This window comes from Harpia harpyja, chromosome 3, assembly GCF_026419915.1.
Source record: "Harpia harpyja isolate bHarHar1 chromosome 3, bHarHar1 primary haplotype, whole genome shotgun sequence".
NCBI lineage: Eukaryota > Metazoa > Chordata > Aves > Accipitriformes > Accipitridae > Harpia > Harpia harpyja.
Genome location: NC_068942.1, coordinates 56490707 through 56517051, shown reverse-complemented (window position 1 = coordinate 56517051; position 26345 = coordinate 56490707). Strand labels below are relative to the sequence as shown.

General features: G+C 52.0%; 1 protein-coding gene across 2 annotated transcripts; it reads right to left on the bottom strand.

The window, feature by feature from the left end:
- Window positions 1-637: 637 nt before the first annotated feature.
- VSX2 (visual system homeobox 2) lies at window positions 638-25700 on the bottom strand. Of its 2 annotated transcripts, none has more exons than XM_052782712.1 (5): window positions 25111-25700; window positions 23681-23765; window positions 20691-20814; window positions 3037-3217; window positions 638-2029 (listed from the first exon to the last, which is right to left on the bottom strand). In XM_052782712.1, exons 1-5 carry the CDS (start codon window positions 25541-25543, stop codon window positions 1635-1637), a joined length of 1218 nt encoding a protein of 405 aa, XP_052638672.1. In that variant the 5' UTR covers window positions 25544-25700; the 3' UTR covers window positions 638-1634. The 2 variants fall into 2 exon arrangements, with proteins under 2 accessions (XP_052638672.1, XP_052638673.1); XM_052782713.1 differs by having other exon boundaries at window positions 638-1966; window positions 25111-25692.
- Between the last annotated feature and the right edge of the window lie 645 nt (window positions 25701-26345).

The window sequence follows — 26345 nt, the reverse complement described above, 5'->3', positions numbered from 1 at the left end:
TTCTGCCCCATGTACAAGCACACCCCTTTCAGCTTTGTCTTTCACCACAAATGGAGAGCAGCACCCAAGCCCTGTCTTCCCCATGCCTGGGTGGGGAGGAAGGTGCAGACGTCTCTCCGTGCTGCTTTGGAGCTCCCACCTCTCTCTGGCTACAGTCTGATGTCCAACCCCCTCTCAGCTTTGGCTGAATTCACCCTCCTTGAACATCAGTGACCAGACTCATACATAGTATTCCCGTTTAGTTTTATTCTTGTTCATATCTTTACAGAAAATGGCACATAAATCACAGATGCTGGATGACTAGAAGTTGTTACAGCTCCATATCTCAAACACCTCAATACTGAATTCTTTTCTCACTGTATATACATTATTTACACACCATGGGCTATCATCTAACACGTCAAACGACCGGGGGACAAAGACAAACAGGGGCTGGATGGAGGGGCCTAACCTTTGACAGAAGAAAAACAGTAGCTCTGGGGAAAGGGTGCTCACAGCTGAAAGCAGGACAGAAAGGGTCGCCTGGAAGTCACTGTCCTATGGCTTTTGGGGGGGGAACAGCGCCTTACGGGGATGGGAAGGTGATGGTACCATGGAGTGGGTTTGGCTGTGTGGGTCTGCGTGTGCTTGTGTGGGGGCCGGCTGGGAGATGTATGTACACATTACAGGGTGTATTGGGGTGGATGTGCATGGCTGTCATTCCCTTTAACACACAGAGGGCGAGCTGGACAAATTTAATTCAATAAATACATTAGGCGGATGTTGTTGTCTCGCCTGGAATAATGTATTCAGTAAATAAATTCACTGTTGGGCCCCTCCACAGGGGTGCAGGGCTTTGGCATTTGGGGCAGAGTCAGACCCGGCTGTGGTGGCCAGCCCTGCGGGAGCCAGCAATGTGGGCTGGGGTCACCTCAAGGTGCCAGGTGGGACCAGGGTGTCGCACCCATAGGCTAAACCTGCCTCTCCCTGCCAAACGGAGGCAAAACTCAACCGCTCTAAAGCTGCAGCCCCTTCCCAGCAGACCCCAGCACTGGGCAGGGAGAGACGGCTGGAAGGTGCAAACCACCCCGGACAGAGAGTCGCCATTTCATGCAAACACTGCCACGGGCTTGTCCTGCTGTGGCCTGGGCCAGAGGCAGAGATGATGGCCAGGGGAAGGTGGAGGGTCTGCCTGGAGCATGGTGGGACAGGGTGCCAGGGGAGGAGGCCTGGGCAGCACTGGGGGGAGACGTGCACCAAGGAGGGGCATGGCGGCAGGGGATAGGCTCGCTCCAAGATGGCAGATAGGGGCTGGGGCTGGAGCAGGAGGAGAGAGCCCCAGAGCTGGTCGTGAGGCTGGAGGGACCCAGAGCCTCGGTGTCCTCTCAGGTGCCGACAATGATGAGACACTTCCTGGTCCCCCAAAAGGAAGGGGAGGGGTGAGGAAGGCCCGGCGGGGCAGAGGAGCGAGGGGCAGGGGTATGCTCGAGGGGAGCAGGCGGGGTGCACCCCTGCCAGGTAGCCCCAAACTCAGAGACCAAGGCCCCGCTCCCTGGGTAGGGGCGGCTGTGGGGACCTGGCAGTCCAAGGGGGAACGCGTCCCCCAGAGGACACAGTGTCTGTTGGGGCTGGCTTCCGCCACCTCTTCCCCCCCCCTAGATCAGCTTCTCCTCCTTCTGCGACGAGTTCAACTTCTCCGTCTGTCTCTCATCCTCCGCCGCTGCCGCCTCCTCCCCTGTCTCCGGCTTCCTGCCTGGGGCCGGGGTGTCCCCAGTGATGGTCCCCAGGACTTTGGTGCTGTGCTCCTGAGCTTTGGCCCTGAGGGCGGCAATGCTGTTTTCTCTCAGTTCCTCCTGGGAAATGGTGGTTTTGGGATCCGGGCCCCTCTCTTCCTTGTCACCCTTGTCAAGCTTGGGCAGGGCCTGGCGCTCCACCTCCGTCTTCCTCCCCGCCTCAGCCGCTGCCTCCAGAGACTTTTTGTGCATCCCTAAAAAGAATTGTTGGTATTCGGGTTTAGAAAAGCGCCTGGGCATGGGAAAGCCATCTTGAACTGAAAACAGCAAAGATAAAGAGAGGCCAGAATTAAGGAAAAGCAGAAACCCTCGCTTCATGCAGCAGTCACGGCGAGCCGCTCGCTCTGGCCCCCACGCGAGGGCAGCCCAGGCAAGGCAGCTGCCTGCTGGGGCAGCCCAGCATCCGTGGCCTCGGGGCTGCCCCCGAAGGTCTATAATTACTTTCCCCTTCATTTCTCTGTGTGAACATAAAGCTAACTTGTCCTTGCATGGGGATGAGAGTCTCAGACAGCAGCACAGTTGCCTGAGCTTCACCAAGGCTGGGCAAGGAGATCCCCCATTGCCTATTTCTGTATCAACCTGCTCCTCACACAACCCTTCCCTCTGCCTCTCGCAGTTTCACACAGATAGGACAGGACAGCCCGTCATCAAGATGCCAGACACTAGTTTTGGGGCAGAACCAGTCTGAAAGGTCAGAAAGTCGGAAGCAAAGAGCAGGAGTGTGGTAGGGTAGCTGCCACCTCCGTGTCTGCACAGAAAACCAAGCGAAAACAGGCAGAAATGCAGCTCCCCCAGGTACCAAGACCAGGAGGAGGCAGCAGCGTGTTCCCCCTGGGATTTGGGGCAAGGAGAGTACATTTGGGGGTCCCGGCACCCCACACAGCATCATGGGGCTGGGGGAGTCAGACTGGGATGACCTCCTGCCTTGGGCAAGGGTGGGAACCCCCGCTCCAGGGCTGGGCATGAGGGATGCTCGTGCCACGGGAGTCGAAGGCTAACACCAGCCTGAGCATGGGGGGCAAATTCCTGCCCCAGCCAGAAACTGCAGGTCAGGATCCAAGGACCAGCAGGGATTTGGGATGAGTGGTGAGACCCTATTGACAACGGCTGTTGGGGGATGGGGGGGTGGAGGGCGGCAGGGTGGGGGGACCTCACCCTGCTGCCCTCCATCCGTGTTTTTGACATGGCTCCAGTTTCTTCCTCGCATCCCCCCACTTCATCTCGACCCACTTGCCATCCCTCACGAAGGTGGCTGCTCTCTTACCCAGGAGCCAAGGAGCGCAGGACTCCATGATGCCATCCTTGGCAGACTTGAGGATAGACTCGGGCAGTGGGATGGAGTGACGCACCATGGCACCGTAGAGCCCGTACTCAGCCATCACGCTGCTCCTGCCCCAGCACTTCTCCCTCTTCCGCCATTTGGCTCGGCGGTTCTGGAACCAAACCTGGGGCGGGCGACAAGGCAGGACATGGGGTTTTTGGGGAGAGAAGGTGTCTCAGTCCCCTTCCCGCATGGGAACACACATATGGTCGTGCAGCGGGATGAAAGCAGATGCATGGATGCTCATCCCGAAAGCACTGCGACCTCTTCCCCATGCAGCAGCCGCCAGGTAACTCTCCCTCCCTCCCTTACAGGAGCGGCAAGGGCCAAGCTTGAGAGCAGGTCCCATCCCTCTCCGCAGGATGTAATTAATTTGCCATCGCAGTGTCTTTTTCTAGCGGCTTTTGGCTCTCATGCCTGGGATTTTCTTTCATTATTTACTGGGTGTCTGAGCTGCGGCACGGGGCTGTGGGCAGCAGTGCCTGCAGGGAGGGCTGGGATGGGGGCGGATGCTCGGGAAAGGCGGGAGAAGGGGGAAGCTGATCTGTGTGCTTCGCCCTGAATTCCCAGTTTGAAAAGCCCCTCATCTTCTCAGAAAATTGGCAGAATAATCTCTGAGCTGTGACCCGGGGGGCAGCGAGCAGAGAGGCGGGTGGCGATGGGGGGGGATGCTCGCAGAAATCTATTAGCGCTCTCTCTCTGATTTCCATTCCTCTTGTCTCCCTCGTCCTCCTCCCTCCCTGGCTCCCCTCCCTTTCTGCCGAGCAGAGGCATCAGCTTTAGATGAAAAATTGCTCGAGGTCTATTCAGAAGGAGGCAAAGGAAGAGTCAGCCCCAGGGGCAGCCCAGGCCTGATTGAAAAATAAGTTAATTTCAGTTTGAATCGATGGGCCTCAGGCACTGAAATATCACGGGAAATTAAAGCAGCTGGTCCCCAGGGAACCACGCCATTGACCTGCGCTAATTAATGCCATGGAGTTACCAGGCCCCTCTTGGAGAGGCAGCCCCTCCCTCCCCACGGACACCCCAAACACCTCCTCATTTAACTAATTAGACTCACAGAAAATTGGGTGTTAATTTGTTTAGGATTTTTTTTTCTTTTCTTTTTTTTTCCCTCCCTTTCCCGGAAAGTACGGCAGAATGGAAATGAATGGCGGGGTCTCGCTGGCAGATGGATGCTCGGGGTCACTCCGCAATCTTCTCCGACTTGATTGCTTGATTAGGTCGTTAGCACATTAAAAAAAAAAATTGCTTGCCGTCTGGCACTGGCCTGATGAGTGGGATGAGGCGGGAATCGCCTGGGTAATTTATCTTTTTATACTGCAAAGAATTTGATTTCAATCTGCAGATATATGGAGGTGCCTTTGACACCTGTTTAACATTACAGAGCTGACAGCTTAACCCTCTCTTGTCCCCAACGCCCATAGCCGTGGGGGAGCTCAGGCTGCAGTGGGGAGCACTGGGGGACTGGTGCACACCCCCAGTTCTGCTGTAGGGACCATGAGACTGATGCTGCAGAGTGATATCCTGCTCTCAGCTGGCAAGGCAAGCTCACCTCTTCCACCTGTGCAGAGGGGAACTGCCCAGCACCGAAACCTTATGGGGACAGAGCTGCAGGGTAGGCAGGTGGCTTGCTAGTGCTGGTGACAGCCAGCCTTGGCTGTTTCTGGGAGCCTGGCCTGGCAGACAGCTCTGCAGGGTGGGTGGGGTGGTGGTCCCAGTGGCTGTGATCCCAGCTTCCCCCAGCAGAAGACACTCTGTGCATGTCTGAGGGGATTTTACAGCAAGGCTGCTTCACCACACGTCACCTCCTCTGCATGATAAACAGTCTGATTTACACTTCCATACTGCCGACATGTAACCCCTGGACCATGGATGGCTGCAAATGCACCGGGGCCTGAGCAAGGACCCTCAGGAGCATACAGCTTCCTCCCTCTGCCTACTCCTCCATGCCTGCGTGACACATGGGTTTGCTCGGTGGTCGTGCAGTCAGCAGGATGCTGGCAAGGTCTCTCACTCCAGGCCATGCGCTCCTCCCACTCCCAGAGCCCAGTGGGCAGACCTAGAGGGGACTGGTGCACTCCCTCTCCAACCGCAGCACAAACCCCTGTGGTTCCTTCTCACCCACCAGACCGGGGTGGTGGGGCAGCCACCCCCAACACCTCCACGCTGCGAGGGGGCAGCTTGACCCACCAGGGTCAGGAGAGGGATCCTGCCTGTTCTGCCCTCGATAAACCAGTACAGTTACGTCCCTCACCGCAGAGCTCCTCTGTCTCCCTTGGCTTCAGGGAGAAATTCCTGTACAACCCAAGGGCCGGCGCCTGCAAATCTGCCTTGGTTTGGGGCTACAGTGATACCTTTCCATGTACCCAGAGTGGCTTGCAGGGCTGGGCTCTGCACAGCTGTTTTTGTCACCAGTTGCCACACCTGGGATCTCAGCCAAGAATAGGTTTTTCCATCAAGTACCAAGTGGGCAACTTTTTAAACTCTCCTCAATCCTCTTTTATCCAGGTGCCTCTTCACTAATGCTTTCACCACCTCTCCCTTTCCCCTTGATCCTGCCTTGATGCCCCAAACATCTTCCCCCATGCCTCATGCTCCCCTGCCCTTCTCCCTGGCCAGGTCTTAGCCTGCCCCAGCGCTGCCCACTGCCACTAAACCTGCTGCCTTGGAGCATCCCCTTTCCTGTGGCAGGGCCACGCAAATGCCGGAGCCAGCAGAAGCTTTGCCAGCTGGCAGTCCAATTTTGACTAGAGCTGGTGGAAAATTTTCAATCAAAAAATGCTGATTCAATCGCACAGGAAAAACTGCTTCCGGCCAGTGGAAGTGTAATCAAAATTATCTATGACTTTCTTCTGAATGCTGTATTTTAATCTCAGCCGCCTAAGACATGCAAAATCTATGCTTTAAAGCCAAATGGGAAAATCAAAATGACAGGAACACCTCAGTAAGATCATTCTGAGACTTCCCAAACTAACTTTTGTCATTTGATGGGAATTTCCTCTTAGTTTTGGCTAGGAAAAAGGAAAGTTTGAGATCTGAGAATTTCTAGCAGAACAGAAATCAGGAGGACTGACCATCTTGCTTTAATACCAGGAGCCATATCTTCATTTCAGGCATGAAGTTGAGTGAAATCAATGGTGCTCAGCACTGAGTATTGCTGGGATCAGACCCCAGCCCAGCACCTCTGCCACAAGCCCATCCCAAGGAGCACGGAGGGAAGAGCTCCAGCACTGGCAGTCCCCATGCCATTTCAGATCAGCAGAATTATTCCCCATGGTCCATTCTCAGGATTTTGCCCTCATTCAGATGGCTCCATCAGCGGGACTTTCTTCTGGGAGAATATCTCACTGCTTTCTTCAAATTTCTTGACATGTTACCAAAATTTTCCTGTGCTTTGATTCTGAGCTGAATTACACACCAGTTTTAGTAATTCTGAGGTATTTTCAGCAGTGTTGGTACATCGGCCACAACTTCCAAATAGGCAGTTATTTATTATTGCCACCTCACTTTTCCTGAAGAGGGTTTCACCCTTACACTTACATTTACTTGTGGTTATGGTATTCCGTGTCTTCTTTGGCTGCTTGTTGTTTTTGCTTGGAGATATCTACTCTACAACTTCCTCTGGCTCTGTAAAATTCAGTCTGCTTCAAGCAATGTTTAGGTTTGTCCATGTTTCCTCTTGCCCCTTCGCATTATGTGGATCGGCTCAGCTTTGTGAAATACTTGACGTGGCTGTGTACCATGCACCTTCCTTCTCGCTTTCATCTGGTTCTCCATTGCACAGCCCCTCAGGGTACGATGAAAAGATTGTGTTTGTGCTTCCACACTTCACAAGCAGTGGTGAAACCCCCCGAGTAATTTTAGACTGAAACACGTCAGATGTTTGTGCAAAGTTATCACAATCTGATGTGCAGAGGTGTCTTTTGGACCAATGTGCTACATCTTAAGATGATCTACAGCTTTTTATTATCACACAAGCACCCTCTGTGAAACATAGGAAGCTTGTTCCAGGAACCCTACCCTCAAAAAATGGACAACAGAGGACAGGTTTGTCTTGCTATCCACCAGATGTGTTAGCATCTAAGTTCAGCCCACGCATGCATATTTGCTGTTTAGCAGCCCAAAGCCCTCTCCTGGTCTGCTCCTGAGGCTCTACAAGTGCCACCCTTGGCACACCAAGGGCTGGATCTGTGGTGGTCACTGCCATGGCTGAGCTGGGGGCAGCAGCCAAAGCATGCCTCTGACAAGGCTGCCAGACTCCCTCCGTCCACTGGCAGCAGGATAAGACGATGCTCACTGCACACTGCATGCTGCAAGTCGGGTATGCCTGCAGAAACTGCAGGCTCTTCTATAACCATGGGTTTTGGTCCTCTAGGCATAGAAAAGCTGCAAGACCAAAGCTTCTCACCTTGCAAAACCTGCTCTCAATATGCAGCAGGCAAATAGAGGGTGATAACATAACACCTCGCTCAGAGAGGATCTGCCCATCAACTCAATCCCTATCATTTGGTCAGAGCTGAGCATCACACTCTAACCCTGCTGGGCACATCACATTGACACTGGCTCCTCCAAGAGCAGCCACAGCCTATGAACCAAGATAGCAGCAAACACCAACACCTTCAGTGCCATCTCCTGGATCCTTGTTCCATATGCCTGTTCTTCTGAGGCCCCCTCACCAAAATCAGTATTGCAAAGCCTTATAAATGGGGATGTTTCTAACCTTAATCATCATCTAATTCTCACCCTCAGTGCCCGCTGCCCAAACCAGTAAAAGTTGAGGCACTCTGTGCTCAACCGCAGGGTTGCAGTGTTTCGGAGTCAAGACTGGCAAGGTTATTCTTGCCAGTTTCCTCCTCTGAATCACAAATGATGACCGATACTTCTTCGGATTATTGATGATGCAGAAGAGCAAATTGTAGTAGGAGGAATCTCTCATTTTGCAAAGGGATGTGAGACTCAATGTGTCCTTGTTATCCGCATTCATCATATTAGTTAGTTTGTTTACCTAATCAGCTCCTGAAACATTGTCCGCTAAAGAGAGAAATCTCCCTGAGGTTGGCCATGAGCCAGGAATCTGAATTAGCAAAGGGATCTTTTAAGGCATCTAGGGTGTTACTGTGTATTGTTTCTGTATTGTTTCAACCTAAAATTTTCACTGGTTACACTCATTTTCTTGGCTGCTACTTTCCAAGCTGGGGCACACAGACAGGAGAATTGGTAGTGGCCTTTTTTGTCTTTCTAATAAAAAAATGTTATTTTCCCTGCCCAAGCATTCCTCATCTCTTAAAGGAAGATTCCAAGCTAGATAATGGGGAATTTTTGCTTCACTAAATCTCACATACTGCCTTTGACATAGCATTTCAACAGGGGCCTTTCAAGTAACAAGCTTTATGGAGCACAAGATGGTCCCAGCCCAAAGCAGTGCATGCTGAAATGTCCGCTAGATGGCCACAAGCAAATGCACGTCCACACATGCACAGACACATGAACACACCAGCACTTGCCCCACCAGCACTTGCCTTTGCACACGGCTGTTGGCAAACCAGCAACTAAGGCAAGGGACAAAATCCCAAGTCCACTCAGCAGCAACACTGAGACTATCTCCCCTGCCCATGGACTAACAGGCGTATCTTCTTTGCTCTCTGACAATTCCCGTGGTGCAAACCTTCAGCTTTGGGGAGCTGAACTGTCACTCTGTATGATCCCTGCAAAGAAGCCATTTCTGATACTGAGCTCTTCAAGTGAGGACACAGCAGAGAAACCCTGTGCTGCCCAGCCAGGCAGCCTGGGAGCTTTCTGGACTTCTCCTGTGACACTGCCTTGGGTTGTAATCTGCTGTCATGGTCCCACCTGATGTGATGGTGCTAATGGCTTTCTGATCCAACACACTCATGTCCATCCAGCACCACACTCTTCTCCCAGGGATCCAGCCATCTTGGGCTGAACTGTGCAGAAGCTGAACTTCTCACGTTCATCCACCAGATCTCTTCCCTCTGTGGCATTTACTGCCATGGGAAACATCCAGGCATCTACACCAACACGCTGTAGTTGCTTATGTTCCTTTCCCCACTGCGCTGCTCTGGACAGATCCTGTCACCTCACTGTACGCACAGCAAAGCACTGGCACAGAGAAGCTCTGTTTCTCAGTGCAAGCTCTTCACACCTCTGCCTGCATACTGGTTTCCCCTGTCCTGGACTAGAAAAACCTGCTATCCCTCTCACAGCAGAACGCTGCTCCTAAAATCATGCCCAGTAGCATACCTGTCACTTCCCCAGTTGAAGCCCTTTGGTGGGTCCAGCTGCAGACCAGAGAACACCTCCAGCTCACCTCCATGCCCAGGGCCCTGCTGCTGTCTCAACATTCAGTTCCTCCTTACAACCACACATCTGCCTTTCTACCTTCTTCCTTCCCAACCCAAGACTCTACAATGAGAGTAGTCAAAACAAAAACCTCCTCTGAAAAAAAAGCAATGCCCTCATCTTCGTATGGGACAGGGCCAGTGGCCCTGGCTGGGTTCAGTCAGAGGATGTTAGCACTGCAAAGAAAAGCCTCATATCTTCCTCAGAGCATGTCCCCATCTGCACTCAGGGGCCCTGGAGCTTTATAATGAATTGCCACAGGAGTGTAGGGTCTGACCAGGTCCTGGGGCTTCCCCAAACACCTCCTCTGTAGCAATCACCCCAGGAAAGCTTCCTGTCCCCAGGCTGCTGGTAGAGACTGCACCACTTGTGTATGCCTGGAAATGGTTTATTGCTGTCTTTTCAAATGTAATGTCAAAATTATTGGCACCATTTATAGTGGCATCACTTTCTATGGCTGGTGTAAAGTGGGTATGAAGTTAAATGAGAGCAGTAAAGATTGCACATGGGCTGCATGGCTGATCGCAGGACTCATCATCCCTCCTCTTACTAAACACTGGGAAAGAGCTTTCTGAGCTCACATTAGAAAGAGCAATTCCCATACACAGCATGGCAAGAGCCCTTCCTGGTAATAGCTGGAGTCGTGTCTGACCTACTCAGCTAACAGGTCCAACCAGACGTACCGAGATGAGCTGTGAGATGGTACTCACCCCTCTCGAGCAAAGACATGATGGTTCATCCAAGCTTGGGTCTCCTCTAAGCTAAACTAGCACAGGGGATACTTTGAATACGGGTTCAATACGGCACCCAGCAAAAATGTACATGCTATTACCATGCCACCCGTCCTGCAGGTGAGGCCTGCCTCTGAATCCTGCTCTTAAAAGCACTATGTGAGCCAAGTATAGCTACTTGTTGGAATTTATCTGACTTACGTAGCCAAAGCTGTAAAACCCCTCTCAACCTGTCTTAAACTCTGTGCCCTTGGCCAATCTGGGGTTTTCACCTGGCCTTGCCACCTCATGGCGACATGTTTTCTCACTTGTTACCTTCAAAAAGTGGAGAACTTAATCAGGTGCAGAGCTCCCATGTTCCCAAAATAAAACAAGTGTGCACACGATGTGCATGATAGGTATAGCGAGATCAGTGGTTCAGCACACAGTTGATCTGTGCAACACATCTGCAGAGCAAACGCATCCCTGAGACATTGACTTCATCATGGTCAGACCATGATGCCAGCTGACCAGCAGCTCAGCTGGAGCTACAGCCCCATATAGGCTGCCAGATGCTGGGACAAGGCAGATAAACACCCAAATTCCTCTTTTCCTAACATGCTGATTGAAAAACAGGAAAAACATCAGGGTTGTGGGTGCATGATAGTCACAGAAAAGCTGGCAAGAGTGTTCCCATCATCCTAGTCCACACAAACCCAGGGAGACATTTGTCATCATCACAAAGCGTGATACTGCACATCCATCCTTTGAGTGCTCACAATGCCTGGCTCCATTAACCAAGCTGCTATCCTGCCTGTATAACTTCATTTTGCCTCCTTTTCCCTCTCTAACACTGTTCTGCAGGTCCTCTGGCACAGAGGAAACCTTAGCATAGGTCTTCATAAACATCCATATGCAATGCACTCTGTGAACAAGCGGGGACACACCATATTATCACCTTTGTGTTAAAGCAAGGTGAGTCAGGGCAGTCGGAGGAGAAATGTAACATCCCCTTCATGATGCCTTTCAACGGGCACCAAAATCAGAGCTTAGGATGCCAGCCTTCCTCAAAGGCTGTGGAGCATTGCCTGTGCTCTGGGGCTGTCCCTTACATGCCAGAAGCAGCTGCATGTTGCCGTTTCGTTTATCAGTACACACAGAGCGAAGGGCAAAGGTGCACTCTGGCCTTCTCCACAAAAAAAACGCAGGAGCCAGAGGCCGTGCCCCAGCAGGAGATGGTGGCTGCAGCACTACCTGGTGCCCACCATTTCCCAAGATAAGGCTCAAGCCCATCCCTGGGTGCGTGGGGACAGCCCGCAGAGTCCCCCTTGAAGGCTACAGTGCAGGCTCACCAATGCACGGGAACTCTTGGTGCGTTGAAGCATTAGCTGGAAGATATCTACGGAAATGTGTTATGTATTGTAAAATGTTGTAACATGTTGTAGGAAGTTTCCATGCAGCAGCTTGGACTGAGCATCAAAAGGAGAAAGTTGCAGTCCTTTACAATCTTCCCGTAGGAAGACACATGGTAAGGACGGTGTTTCCAATTCCTTGACTCATGCAGTAAGAGGTATCTAATCACCCAACCTCAGCAAATCCTTCACTGGGCTCTCTTGAATCTGGGGAAGGAGGAGGACCACCAGAGCCAAAGAGCAGGCCAGAATAGCAGTCTGTCCCCTGACCACCACCCAAGAGGTCAGGACTGGCAGTTATGTTGGCTGCACTGGGGTGGCCCTTCAGCACTCTACTCCTACCATGTGTCCACTCCTGGCTCTAAATGTTCCTCAGCTCTCTGTACCCTTAACCTTCTTTGGTTAATTCATGACTCCAGGAGTTTTCATACGACACCTTACAGCTGCAGAAGACTCATGCTCCAGGCACTGGCTGCTGCTGTGCCACTGACGCCTGCAGCCAACATTGTCAGCTCGGGCTAGTGCACAGCACAGCTAATGGTGTGACCTGCAGATCTGGTGACACACAACATGCTCGTGGATGCTGCTCGCACCAGGGCAGTACATCTGAGCTCACCAGCACATTCCCAGGTATCCTGTATGCTTAGCCCACCCAAGCTAAGATCTCCCAGGCAGGGACCCTCCCTCAGTTGTCACTTAGCCACTGAAGCCTTGATCTCAGTCATGGTCATCAAATAAGTTCAACAAGTTGATCCAACCAACTAACAAATGGTGGGGTGCTGTAGTGACAGTCATGGGAGACTCTGAGTTGGAAGGATGGCAGTGAAGCCAAAGATGCGAAGGGACCTAGAGATAACAGAAATACCTGATGGACATAAAACAAATTATCTTGGAATGGACATCACTGGCACGTCTGGCTAAGAGGAGTGACTAGCATACATACTAATCATGTACATTTACATGGATGGGTTGGCTAGATCCTTCCAAGGGTTTGTTTCCCAACAACACTCACAGTTCAGCCTCCCTCTGGGTGAGCCAAGCAGTGCCTTTAGAGAGGAAAGGGTAGCATGGATGAGAAGGTATTTCCCCCAGTGGCATACCCTGCAGACCCCACAGCTGCAGGTGAGCCAGAGCTTCCCAGAGGCATGGGTGGGCAGCCTGGCTGCACTGGCCTGGCTGAACACCACTGGTACGGGCTAACCCAGCCTGCAAAGTGCTGCTGCTTATCCACATTGTAGCAGGTCGGCTCCAACAGCCAGGCAGGAGTCAGTCAGTAGGTTACTTCTAGACCACGAAAGGGACATAATCCCCGTGTTTATGAATACGCACCATGCGTGCCATGGGCCCTTATACAAGTCACAGGAAGGTGACCAGGTATAAGCAATGCTTCACTTGCATTCCCTTGCTATGAGTTTGGAGAGAAAGCTGCAGCTGAAAGCTCTAATAACTACCAGCCAAAGTTTCGGCTCTGCCTTTGCTCAGACAGTCAGGAGCCTAACAGAAACCCACTGAAACAGAAAGTGGGGAGAAAACCGTGCTTCTCACACCAGGCAGGTCCTAAACTGAACATCTCTTGCTGCTCTTAGGGCTGTGCTGCTCAGAGTAGACAGAAGAGCGCCTAATGCTTTCTCACAGCCTCTGATGAAGGTGGTCTCTGGAAGCCACCTTTGCTGTAGGATATTGTAGCAACAGTTTGTTTTCCAACTCAGTTTCTCTTTTCTGCTCCACAGAAGGACCTGCCAGCCTCGCATGTAGGGAGATCAGGGTCATCTGTAAGTCTGTTGAGGACTAGACTTCTCAACAGCTTGGTGCATGAGGGAGATGGTAGTATTATTTTATATTTCTGCAGAGGCCTGTGCAAAACCTGGCTCACAGAACACCCGCAAAGAAGGACAATGAAAAGGCAGAGGAGGTTCGTGCTGCCAGAGAAGAATGAGAACAACTTCTTGAGATCTATCAGGGTAAAAGATAAACAGTACAGAGAAAAATAGATCCATTAAGAAATAAAGGGGAGAGTAAATTAACCGTGTCTCTAAAGTGCCTGCGTTATTGAACTGTTAAAAAAATCTCTATTCAAAATCAGGAAAGGAGGAAAACTTTATGATAAAGGGTCATTAAAGGAAAACCTGAACACACAACACTCAGCTGGTCCCTCTGTCAGGCATCCTAAGGCTGGAGGGGAATTAACTATTGAACTTGCTGGGCTGCCCAATTATTTTTTTAAAAATCAGTTGTAGAAAACTGCAGCAGTATCAGGGGAGAGAAAAGAAAGTTCATCATTAAAAGAAGGAGTGAATGCAAGTGTTCCCAGCACACAGATTTAGGGTAGCATTTCCAGAAGAGCTTAAGTGATCAAGGAACCCCAGTGCCTAGGCTAACTCAGAGAAGTGCTACCCTTAAACTACTGTTGTTAAGAAAACAGGGGGATAAATGAGGGGAAGACAGTCTGAGTTGTCACAGCCTGGCATTAAGCCTGCAGAGCCATTCCTCATTGTCCTGGCCACAATGGGGAAAGTCCTTGACAAGGCACTCCCCAGCAGTGGGCTATGGCATATTGTGTTGCCTGCCTGTCTTTCCTCTCGCGGGGAGCTTGAGTGCCCCAACACTTGAAGGTATCTGACCCTCAGTGATGGTGTCCCCAAACCATGGAGAGAACAAGGAAGGAGCTGTCACTGCAAAGCCCCATTTCCCTCCAGATACTGTGGAGGAGCACACCAAAACCACACTGTCCCTCATGGGGACATGCTGTGACAGCCATAAACATCTTGCAAGAAACAGAGCAGAAGGCAAGGACAGTCAAGTTTGGTTTTATTTTTCTTCCTGTCCCATTTAGAAAATTGGTCAGTGGCTGAAGCAACTCAGGGACTGAACATAGAGGGATAAAGCGGTACCTGGGTATACAAAATACTCATAACTCTATACCTCCATCTCTGCACTAAAAAACACCTTTTAAACTGCACCTACAGCCCCAGCTGTAGCAGGGTAAATCCCACAAGCTGGGCAGGCAACCTGCATGGTCTAGCAACGAGCAGGAGAGTCCCCACTTCACAGTAAGCTGAAGAGATGTTCCCGGCCCTCCATTTTCCTTCCTGTCTCCTGCCACATTTTCTTCCTCTGTCCAAAGGCGTGCAGTGTAAGACTTTTCAGACAGTAATCCCTTTGGGAAGGCTTGCCAGGGCCCCTGCTCTTGCCCATCACCCAGCCCCTCTGTCTGCAGCTCTGGTAATTAACTTGTAAACAAAGTTCTAGCACATGGACTGAAAACGGGCCATAGATAAAGGGTAATGAAAACACTCCATTACAGAAAGGGCCAAATTAAATAACTCTTAATTGAAAAATGGAAATTAATATGAATTTAGATCAACTAAACAAGCACGTTATTGAAGAGGCAGCAAAGTGGATGAACTCCTCACATACCAATTAAAGACATGGAGGCAGAGACGCACCATACGCCATGAGAAACACTCATAACAATATTCTCATCAAGCCAGTAAGTTTGATTAGTTTTATTACTCTCACTTGTACACTTCCTACATTTCTAAAAGCATAGGGGAAGTTAATGACACTTATCTGGTATCATACTGCCGTGGCCTGCCCCAGTGCTCAGGAATTATTGGCAAAGGTAGCCAGCATTAGCTGCTCAGCTCTATTTCATGATTAACTTCTTGCAGGGCTTGCAGGGTTCTTAAAAAAAATTAAGATATTGAAATGGTTGGCTCAGACAGCAGCAACACTTTCAGCTTCTCCATCACCTTGGTAATCTTGGTGATCTACCTCCAACCACACTAATCACTCTGGTAACTTCCCTCCAGCAACATGATCTCCATGAACATGCTGTATAGAGATACAGGTGGGAAGTCGCTGGCACTGTGCCTCATGCTGCCCTTTCTCCCAAGTGTGAGAGCCACCCAAAGTTTTAGCTAGAATAGACAGGTCCTCACTTCTTATTGAGAGTAATAGTGACAAGCATAAGCTTAGAAAAACCAACACCACCACTACTTTCTGCAGCAGTAAGAAATCCCTTGGCGGCCATTCCAGGCACAGGTTCAGGAAAGATCAGCAACTGCATGGAGCAATCATCCCCATTCCACACTTACACCATGGGATTAGGACTACAATTCACTCTGCAGCAAGCAAGAAAAGCTGACAGGAGGGGGAGAAGCCAGGGCTGCTAAAGCTGCATAAAGCCAATTTTTCCTTCATACTTTCTATCATTGTTCCTGAGGGGACCCTGCAGGTTCACTCCTGAGCTCCTGCTCAGTGCAATACAGGTTCCTCAGGGCTTTCCAAATTACGTTCACCTCTAAATACAGAACATTTATGCAAAACTGAGGCAAGCATCTTGTTCTGGAAAAATAATCTTGGTACAAATGCTTCCCTCCAAATGACCACCCCTCCCAATTCCTCCATCCCCATTCAACTCCTAAACAGGCCACACAGTGTTACTGAAATGTGTTAATCTGATAGCAGCTAAAACAATACATTTTCAATTAGACTTTTAGTTGGCTTTGTTCTTAGCCAAAATGTACCTCTTGGCTGCCTGACAAAGCTTGCTGGATACACAGACTATCCCCACTCCTCACATACAGCACCAGCATCTCCTTGGGGTTCCTTTTGCTTACGTAAGCAATTTTATTTGTCCCAAAATTCTTCATCCATGTAATTACCATCCAATCATTTAACAACAAGAACTGACAATTTTTAGCACTTTTATTCTCATTTTTAATTGATTAGTTCCCTTAAAAGGTGAATCTAGTGTCCCCACAATGGCAGTCAGGATCTTATTTTTTGAAAATACTGAACTGATTAATTGATTTGTTTGATCAGTAAGAGACATACTGTAATGACAAACATACACAGTCATTTCAATAATCCCAAATCAAACTGTTACTGAGCTTTAATATTGTAGATACTGGGTCTTTAAAGCCTGGAACTGTCACATACTAATAAATTCAATAGGTATAACTTATCTAAAATCTACCCATTACACCTAAGAGTTTATGTTACGAGAAACACACTGATTTAAGCCAGGTGTCAGAATACTTGTCAGCTTGAGGCCATTTTGAGTACTTCGAGTTGTCTATTAAGGATATACCTCCCCACAGGAATCTACTTACCTCAACTGGATTTTACAGAACAGTCTGGGTTTATTGTAATAGCAGCACTTCAACTCTTCTGAATATTCTTTCAAATACATTACTTAACGTAGTCTTTTTCAAGTATCTTGCCAAATGGCCACAGTGACATCTGGTCTGACTTGTGCAAAGTGTCTCACTAGGAAAATTAAATTCTTTTCCCACATTGCCCAATGGGAGGATGCTCATGTTCCTTCCAGGAGCAGCCAGCTCAATACAGAAGGAAGATGCATGCAATGTGAAAGAGCGCTGCCTTGAAAAAAAAAATACACGTTCATCTTCTCTTTAAATGGAGGATTTGAATATTTTTTCCTGAATTCAATGTTCTCTCAAACCAATAACTTTCTTGGCCTCTGATGGCTATTTGTAGTTTTCTGCTGAAGGTTTTACATGCAAGCAGTTCCTATATATCATTCTCTCAATTGTACTCTTTGAATTTCACTTTCATATTGAATTTCATAGGTGATTTACTTTCTCTTTGACTACTACCTCCTGAGAAATATTCCATGAATGAAAATAAGGGGTAGATATCACTCTTAGGTGTGGATCCAGTGGGAACCCACATGAAATGCTGTGAAAGTCCACAGTATGTGATGCTCACAACAATCTTAGAAAACACTTTCATTAATGACCTACAAGAGGGAGAGAACAATATTGAACAATGGGAGGAACTGCAAGCTACAATGAAAATGTAAAAATATAGAGCTCCCTTGAGCAGATAGAAACTTATGCAAGGAAAAAAAAAATACAATGATGTGAAATTATAAATATTATGAAGAAGGGAATAAAGATTAATTGTCAGCTGTCTTTTTCAAGGGGCATTAAATGATGCTAATAGATTCAAAGCAAGATTTACTTCACTTGTGCAATTCTGCTGCAGAATGTCTTGCTGAGGGATATTAAGATATTTACATGTGTCCAAAATCCCAGGAGGCTGTCAAAGTACTCAGTAAGTATCACTAGACAGATGCCCTGCTCTCATACTCTTCTTTAACATCCACTTCTTGCCAGTGCCAGAGCAGGTAGGGCTGTGTTATGCTTGTTAGCCAAAGTTAAGTGCCATATGAAACCCAGAACACTGAAGGGAAAATCCTGAGGATAAAAAAAATCTGTCTAAAAAAACCTGAAGTGACTGAATTAGATAAATAGAAAGAAATAAATATGGAGGCAAGTAGACCAGTGCTAATCCAAGGCTGCTTCTGCAAGGACTCAGAAGTCCAGCTGAACTGGTGTGAACACAGCCAGTGTGCAGCTGTAGGCGTGTGGTCCCTTATCTCCAGGAAGACTGACAGGCAGGATGGGCTTCACAGAAGAACAACCACATGATTAAGAGACTAGCATGTGATTTATGAAGAATGATTTAAGAAAAGATCTTCACAGCTTGCTTAAGTGATGAAGAAAACCAGAAGTGACAGCCAGAAGAAATAGCTTAGATTTATTTAAAGAGTGTGAACATCATAACAAGGGAGAAAGAATTAGGGTCATACAAAAGGGGCTGAAGTTGAAAAGGAACATGAGGTGAAATATCAAGAAGCATGACCAAGGCTGGGAATCATCTTGTCACGGCTTGTGACACACAAAAAAGTATGGACAAGGAAACTTCATAGAAGATGTGGTAAGGGACAATCGGGTGCTGACCCACTGGAAAGATCAGTGGTGCTCAAGACTCCGTGACCCTGATGCTCACCCTGGCAGGGTGCTCATGCTCACACACAACAGACATCACAGAAATTTTGCTGTTTCTCATCATTTCCCCTTTCAGGATAAGCAAAAGTGTTACTCACAAACACCTTCTCCTGGAATACATGTGCCATTAGCAACACCTGATATTCAGAACAGCCACACCATGGGGTGCTTCTGCTGTCCAAGTTTAACCTGATCTCTAGGGCAGAAGGGTCACAGTAAGGAGCACTCCTAGGTTTAAAGACTCTGCAGTACAGAAGAGTAGACAGTTGTTCCTTAGCCAGCTGCAGAATGACATGCTGGCAGCAAGTCAGTGACAGCTAAGATACGTTAGCCACTATTTCACTCCCAAATCAGATAAACCACTGAGACTCAGCACTAGAAGGATGCTCCAGATGCTGAAGCAGTACATGCAGTGTCCAGCTCTGCGCTGTCTGCCATAACATCTCCTCCGCCTCACGTGTAGTGAAGGCCCTCAGCTCTGGCCAGAGAAATGGTGCCTCTGCAGCTCAACATATACTGTGCCACTAGATGAACCTCTTCCTCGAAAAGGCCCTTTATGGGAAATCAAAGGATCTTCTTCCCAGCCCAGCATCAGATGGTGGGTGCAGGCAACACTAAACTCCCAACAGCTCTCTCCTCTCTTGACTTGATGTCCTACAGGGTTACAAGTGGAGAAGTGACCTTCCATCCATCTCACTCTCTAGAGGCAAAGCATCATGGCCTGCTGCTCAGAGCAAAATCCTAATGCGTCAGGTAGGATTTCAGATGATGGGCCATTATTTCTGAAGACCAGTGGAAATCCTGTCAGCATGCAGGCTATCTACAAGCTGTTAGGTCAGCAGGAGCCCTGCCAGCACAACAGGATAAGAAGCCCAACTTGCTTTTATAAAAATGTCACTCTTGATTGAGCACAAGAATGAGGGTGGTGAGGGTGGCTCAGGACTGAGGGAAAAAGGGCTGCCCTTTTGTTTGGGAGGATATCCCCGTCCCTGCACAGGGTCATGCCTCAGCAGCTTCCAGCATCCACGTTATCTTGCTAAATGCCCTCTGAGCTACCTTCCAAACCCACGAGGGAGCAGCCTCCTGGGCAGTCTCTTTAGTAAAAAAAGAACACAGGCTGAAGGAACAGATCAGCGGGTGCTGGGCACGCAGGAGGGACTGAGCAGAAGGAGGAACCAGGGAAACCAGGACCCTCCCAACACCACGTGGCAGTCAGGCCAATGCCTCTTGTAGAAACTGCTATGCACCAGCCACAGAGGTCAGCCACTGCCACTGTGCAGGGGACCAGGCCAGTTTAACGCCCAGACAGCCAAGAAACATCACCTGCACCAGCAAAAATGGGTTCAAGGCTTGGCGATTACAGCCCTGTGCCTCATGCAGCAACCTGGCGGGAGCGGGCCATGGGGAGGAGAGAAGCAGCAGAAGCTGCTGGAGTCCACCCTTGTGAACGTCATGTTTGATCTGTCCAGGCACATTGTGCCTCCCACGCTGTACACAGCCGCTCTAAGTCTTCTCCGGCTTTTTGTGCTGTAATGATTGCTTGCATACTGGCTGCCATGCACACCAAAGGCTGGTGCTGGCACAGCCCTGTGGCTCAGGCTGCTCTTACCGCCGGAGGATTCACCACACAGTGGTGATACCCCACACAGCCTCATTCTACCTCCTCACAGTGGCACGACAGGACTGGCATGCAATTAAACCCCAAACATTAAAAATCATTAACAAAAAATTATCCCCAGAAACTTTCAGGGAAGCTTCACTCGAGGAGGCAAATGCAGTGAATGTGCAGAGATGGTACAAACACCTCACTGGGACTCACCCATCATTCCCACGCTGCGGTCCTACCCACAGCGGTACTAGCTGCCTACGACATCCCTGTGCATCCTCCTGTGCCCAAAAGAGCAGAGATGAGCTCTCTCCCTCCCACACTGCCCAACCAGACCCGGTCTCCAGGAGGCTCTCTTCTTGCCTATACCACTAAGATCTCAAAACACTGCAGTCTTCCCTTGCACACCAGTTTCCCTTCAATGATTTAGGATTCCCTCTGTTACATGCCCCCCGAATCACCAGTACCACACACCATGTACAGCACACATCGACATACAAACACCAAATACAAATCTGCCAGGAACAGCTGATCTGGCTGCCTACCCATCGAGAGCAGGGGAGTGGACAGCCTGGGGAGGTTTATTCAGAGCAATGTCAACCTTCCCCTGCCGCTACCTTTTCTTCAGGGAGGGATGAACGTGGCTGAGAGGAGCAGGACAAGGGGTTCTGAGAGATATGATTACCTGTATCCTGTCTTCTGGCAACTCTGTTTTCATGGCCAACATCTCTCTAGCATATACGTCAGGATAGTGGGCCTCATTGAAGGCCTTTTCCAGCTCCTCCAGTTGGTAGGATGTGAAGATTGTCCTGAGGGAAGTAAAACTCTTTGATCAAAAAACAGAAGAAGCAGCAGCAAAGATGACGAAGAGTCAGAGAAATGGACGCAGAAGCTAGAGAAACCTGGGTAACCTGCTAAGGCACAGCTTTCCCTCATCTCCTGTGCTTCTGTGCACAAAAGGTCAGGTGCCAGGGTGAAAGGAGAACCAGAAAATGCCAGAAGACAGCGCTTTAAACAGTTACAAATCACCTTCCCTTTCAGGGACTTGCCTCTGGAGACGGTCCCTCCCCAGCAGCAAGCACCCACAACCAGCAGCTATGGCAGCTGTTCTCACATCTCGGACTCTGCTGCCTCTTGTAAGGATCCTGGGGGTGTCCTTATCCCTCACCCCCCCTACAACAGCGCACCCACCCCTGGCCTGGCTTAAAACCACCTCCCCCTCCTCCTCTTGCATCCAGAGGTTTCTTAACCCTTTGATAGTCACGCTGAGATAAAGCAGCATCCCCTCAGCACCCGTCTGGAGGGGTGCTGAGCCCTTCCCCAGCTGCTGGTCCTTAGCCTCTTCGATCTCCACGAGTAAAGAATCCTCCCCTGGAGCCCCGATCCTCCATTCTCAGCTGAATCCTCCAAAGGTTTTAACCACTCTGCTCCCCACTGCTTTTCACCAGTCCTTCCCCACGAGAGCCAGTGCCAGCTCCCTTCCTCTGCCTTTACCCTGGTTGCTTCCACTCCGATATCCCATTAGCTGCTCCCTGCCAGTTTGCATTACCCCATTATCCTCTGGAAATCCTCCTGGACCGCCCTGGGCGGGCAGCAGCCCAACCTGCCTCTGCGAAGCCAGTTCTCAGCTCGGGACAACCAGATTGAAAAATCAGCAGCTGGAAAGCCGAGACGGATGAAAGCCCTTCTCCAGGGGATGGATGAGAGGTCTCGGATCACTTCCACTCCCCCGAGGGTTAAAACTCCCACCCTCCAACGCCCTCCCCCCCCTACACAAAATGCAATTTTTTATAAAAACTAACAACACTCCAATGGCAGAAGAAAAACCCAAACAACGAATCGCAGCATTTGTTCAAGGTAAATGTATAACTATGCTATCAAACTAAGAAGCATGTAGCTCCCAGAAGGGGGAAGGAAAAAGGAAAAAAAATCTTTTTCTAAAAAAATCCAAATTTCAGAAAAGACCTGCAATTCCAGAGAGCATAAACAGAAAATCTCAGAAATATCCTCCGCTATTCAGAATCAAAAGGATTCCACCAGATCGATAACATTACTAACAAAAGCAGCATGCAAATGCAAGGGACCTGCCTGCAATCAAAACCCCTTCTTTAAATTCACTCCTAAATCCATTCGCTTTTCAAACAGTTTTCCTTCAGCTCTGACAAATCTGTGAACTCTAGGGACAACAGACGCACATTAACTCGTGTATTTCTCTCTCTGGGACCCCAGGAAAAATTATTGCAATTTTGATCTGGTTTAGATTTCAAGAATTCCCCTCCACCCTCCCGACAAGAGTGCCGAAGCCCAGCAAGGCTCACTGGCGGGATGGTTTTGCCTGACATTCAGCTGAAGTTTTCCCCTTTTAGCTCTCATCCCTGGGTAGCGCCTGTGCCTTTTGCAATACACAATCCACCATCCCTTTTGGTGTTTCTGTTCTGCAGCTATTTGCAGACTATTGGCCTGTCATCTCCCAGTCCTTTCTTGGTACAACTAGAGGTCTTAACCATTTAGTACACAATATACAACTACAGCTAAACGTTAGAGGTCTGTTTCTGTCTAGAACTGAAAATAAAACAAATCTGAATTTCGTTTCCTCTCTCCCATCCAGACTATGACCTGTACACCAGCCCCTGCTGTGTTTTCACCCAGCCCTGTCCAGTCCACAAAGAAAACGAACCTGTATTTACTCTAGAGCACCCAAACTGGGAGAATTTGCCTGGCAAGGGATCCCGGCTTTGGGATGAGCCCCCCAGACCAAGCCTCCTGTTGCACGCATAGCAGGACGTCTCCTGGGATAGTCGGTCTCCTTCCACCCTGCACCCTGCTAAGCTTTCACTGGGGCATCTTTTAATCCACCCTTCCTGCATCGTGGCAGGATTGATTTAATTATTCCTAAATCACCCTCTGTGGATGGTGTCTGGCCTTCCTTTGTCCTGACTCTCCGGCCACAGCAATGCCAGAACCCAGCACGGGATTTTTCGTTTCTGTTTATAAGGCACAGACAATCCAACTCCATTTTAACTGTGGGAGAAGTCAGGCAAGGTCTATTACCCTGACCGTTCCCGAGGGGAAACCAAATCCCCTCCGGATCTCCCAAAGTGGATCTCCATTTCTTTAACCAATTCTCCAGCCTTCTTCAGCTTCTCCGCAGGCTGTGGCTGATTCCCAACTATTTAATCTATTGGCAAAACATTTATTTACAGGTAATACAATATTTAAATCATTGATAGAAATTCTCTCTTGCTGACAGCCAATATTAAGATTGCTATGTGCGAAGCAGGGGACGTTTTTGATGATTTCGGAGAGGTTGATGATTTTTTTTTCCCCCTGAACACCGGTGATCCACATCCCACCCAAACGCTCACAGGCTGCTCGGGCTTGCAGCTCGGCATAGCTGGATCCGGAGCCAGAAAAATTAAATAAAATGACACCTGTGGCCGATCCCCTCTCTCCCTAAAGTCCCCAAATCCGATTTTGGACAGGGAGAAGGAAAAAAGGAAAGGGCCCGGGGGAGAAGCCGCAAGGGCACCGGGGCTCTCCGGCGGCCGCTGCCGGGAGGGGTATTTCGCTCCGGGCCGGAGCGGGGTGGGCCCGCCGGGGCGGCGGGGCTCTGTGCTGCCGGTGCCCTGGGGAGGGGGGCAGCGGGAGCCGGCGGGGTGGCGGCCGCTAGCTTACCTGTGCCGCCTCTTCTTTCGTTTCTTGCTCTGGTTTAGGGAGGATTTGGACATTTTCCGGTCGCTGGAGGAGACATCCTCGGAATCTGCGGAGAGACAGGCAGCGGCCGTGGGCCTGGGCTCCCTCCCCGCCGGGGACCCCCGGGCAGGGCCGGGCCCGTCGGCTCCGCTCCCTCCGGCGGCTCCAGCCGAAGGTTTCGTTGCGATCGCGCCGCGGACGGGGCCGCGCCGCCGGCCGCTTCCTCCAGCCCGGCGCGGCCCCAGCGCTGCTCCCGGTCCCGGTCCCGGCGCCGGTCCCGGTCCCGGTCCCGGTCCCGGTCCGGAAGGCTCGGGGTGATCCGCCCCCGCCAGGGAAGGCTCCGGGCCGGGACCGGGCTCTCGCTCTCCCCTCTCTCCCCCCGGAGTCGTTTGCTCGGGCTGCTGTTGTCTCGCTGCTAAAATGCAGAGCCCGGCAAGCACAACAAAACCGTAGGAAAATTGGGGAGCTGCAGCCCCCTCCCCGCGGCCGGGCACCTGCGGCCGCCTGCCCCAGCCCCAGCCCGGGGATCCCGGACTTCCCCGCAGAAACACCGGAGCGGGGAGGGAAAAATTGATGCTCATGGAGCTACCAGAAAAAAAAAAAAAAAAAAAAAGAAAAAAATCCCGGGAAGAGCCGGTGTCTGTCCGCAGCCCCCCCGCTCCCCTGGGGTGCCCCGGCCGGGGGGTGTTAAGGGCAGGGCGGCGCCGCCTTTGCCCCGAAGGAGCAGCCGAAGGAGGGAACCGGGACCCGCATTTCGATGCGCGCCGTTGTGCCCCGCGGCTGCCGGGGCTGGCCCCGCGCTCCGGCCCCGTTCCTGCCCGCGGCGCCCCGCCACCCGCGGCCCCGGCGCCGCGCTGCCCGGCGGGTCGTGGTGCGGGAGGGGGCGGCGGGCACCGCCCGGGCCGGGCACCGCGTCAGACGGCGCCGGCCGCTCCCGGGAGGAGGCTGGGGGTTGTCCCCGGGGCCGCGGCCAGGGCCGGGGCCGGGCGCTGCTGCCTGCCGCCGCTGCCTGCCGCCCCGGGGGGACCCGAGGCAGCCTGGGAGCGGGGCCCGCGGGCAGGGTTGCGGGCGGCTCTTGCCGTCTAGGAATGGGATGCCGAGCGGCCCCTAATTCCCCGGCAACGAGTTGGGGCCGCCGGGGCCGCGGAGGGGCCGCTCCGCCGGGGCTCCGCGCACCCCCGGGCCAGGCGCCCCCGGCCGCGCCATCACACCGCGGCCGCAGCCCCGGACGGCGGGGGGGGGAATACGGTCCCGCCCGCCCGCCCTTCCCCTCCTCTTCCTCCTCGGGACCGAAACGAAATCGCCTTCCCGCCGCCGGGCAGCGGGCCTCCCGCCGGGGCGCCGGGTGCCGGGGGCGGTCGGCGGCGCTGGCGGGGCGCGGCGGGGTCCCCGGGGGCCGGGGACGTGCCTACCTGAGCTGGCCGTCTGGCTGCTGTCCAGCTGCCCGGGGGCCCGGGCCAGGGGCTGCAGGTGGACGCTCTGGGGGTCGGAGAGCACCTCCAGGAAAGTGGGCTGGGTGTAGAAGCCGGGGATGCCGCCGGCCCCCAGCAGCCCCATGCCCACGCCGCCCACGCCGGCGGGGCTGAGCACGGAGCGGGCCGCCAGCAGGTGCCCGGCGGGCAGCGAGTCCAGGGCGGCCCGAGGGTGCGACGGCGGCTCCTTGTTCAAACCCAGGATCTCCTGGATGCCGAAGCCGGTGCAGCGGGGAGGGGTGGGCCCGGAGCTGGGCTTGGCCCCCGCCGCGGGGGGCGGCGGAGGCGGCGGCGGCGGGGCGGCGGCCGCGCCGTCGGGCTTAGGCTTACCGGGCAGGCTGGGGGCCAGCGCCGCGCCCGCTTTGCCCGTCATGCTGCGGCCGGCGGTCCCTGGTGCCCGCTCCGGGAATGCCTGGGAGCCCCCGGCTCAGGCCCCTTTTATCCGCCCAGCCGGGAGCCCGAGCGGGGTCAGAGCCGCGCAGCCAATCACAGGGGCCAGCCGCGATTAGGGATGCCAAAAAGCCGGCACCGCCGGCGGCGGGGCCGCTGCTCGGCGGGCTGGGGCCGGTGCCCGCCGGCGGGCTGGGGCCGCCGCCGCCCGCCCCCGCGCCGAGAAGGGCCGCCCCGGCGGGGCAGGCCCCGGCCCCGCTTCGCCTCCAGCCGCGCTGGGGGAGGTGGGCTTAGGGAGGGATGGAGGCATCCGTGCTTCCATAAACACGGCTCCCGCCTGGCCGCGCACGGCGCGGGGCACCGGCCCCGGAGGAGAGACGCGCAAAACTGCCGTGCCCGAAAACGCCGGCGTCCCCGGCTTTCTCGCTCAGCCCGTGTTCGGAGATAAAGACGGGTCAGCGGGGAGATACGGGTGCGCGGAGGAAACCTAAGGATTAAAGCCAAGCTGTGTTCCTTGAAAGCGTGGAGCTGGAAGCATCGGATTTTGGAGAAACGTCTGGCTTCACGCCATCAGAGGTGGTGAAATAGCTGCTTGGACTCCCGAGACACCCCTGCCCATGAGCACAGTGTCAGAGCCACACAGTTCTACAGGAACTGAGAGTGCCTTTTGCCACCCGTGGGCACGATACCACACACCTCGTCCCTGCCAGCCCTGCGCCAACTAAAGACATTAAATTAGGAGAAACCCTAAGGCATCCTCTGTTTCACTCCAGCTGAGGCAACAG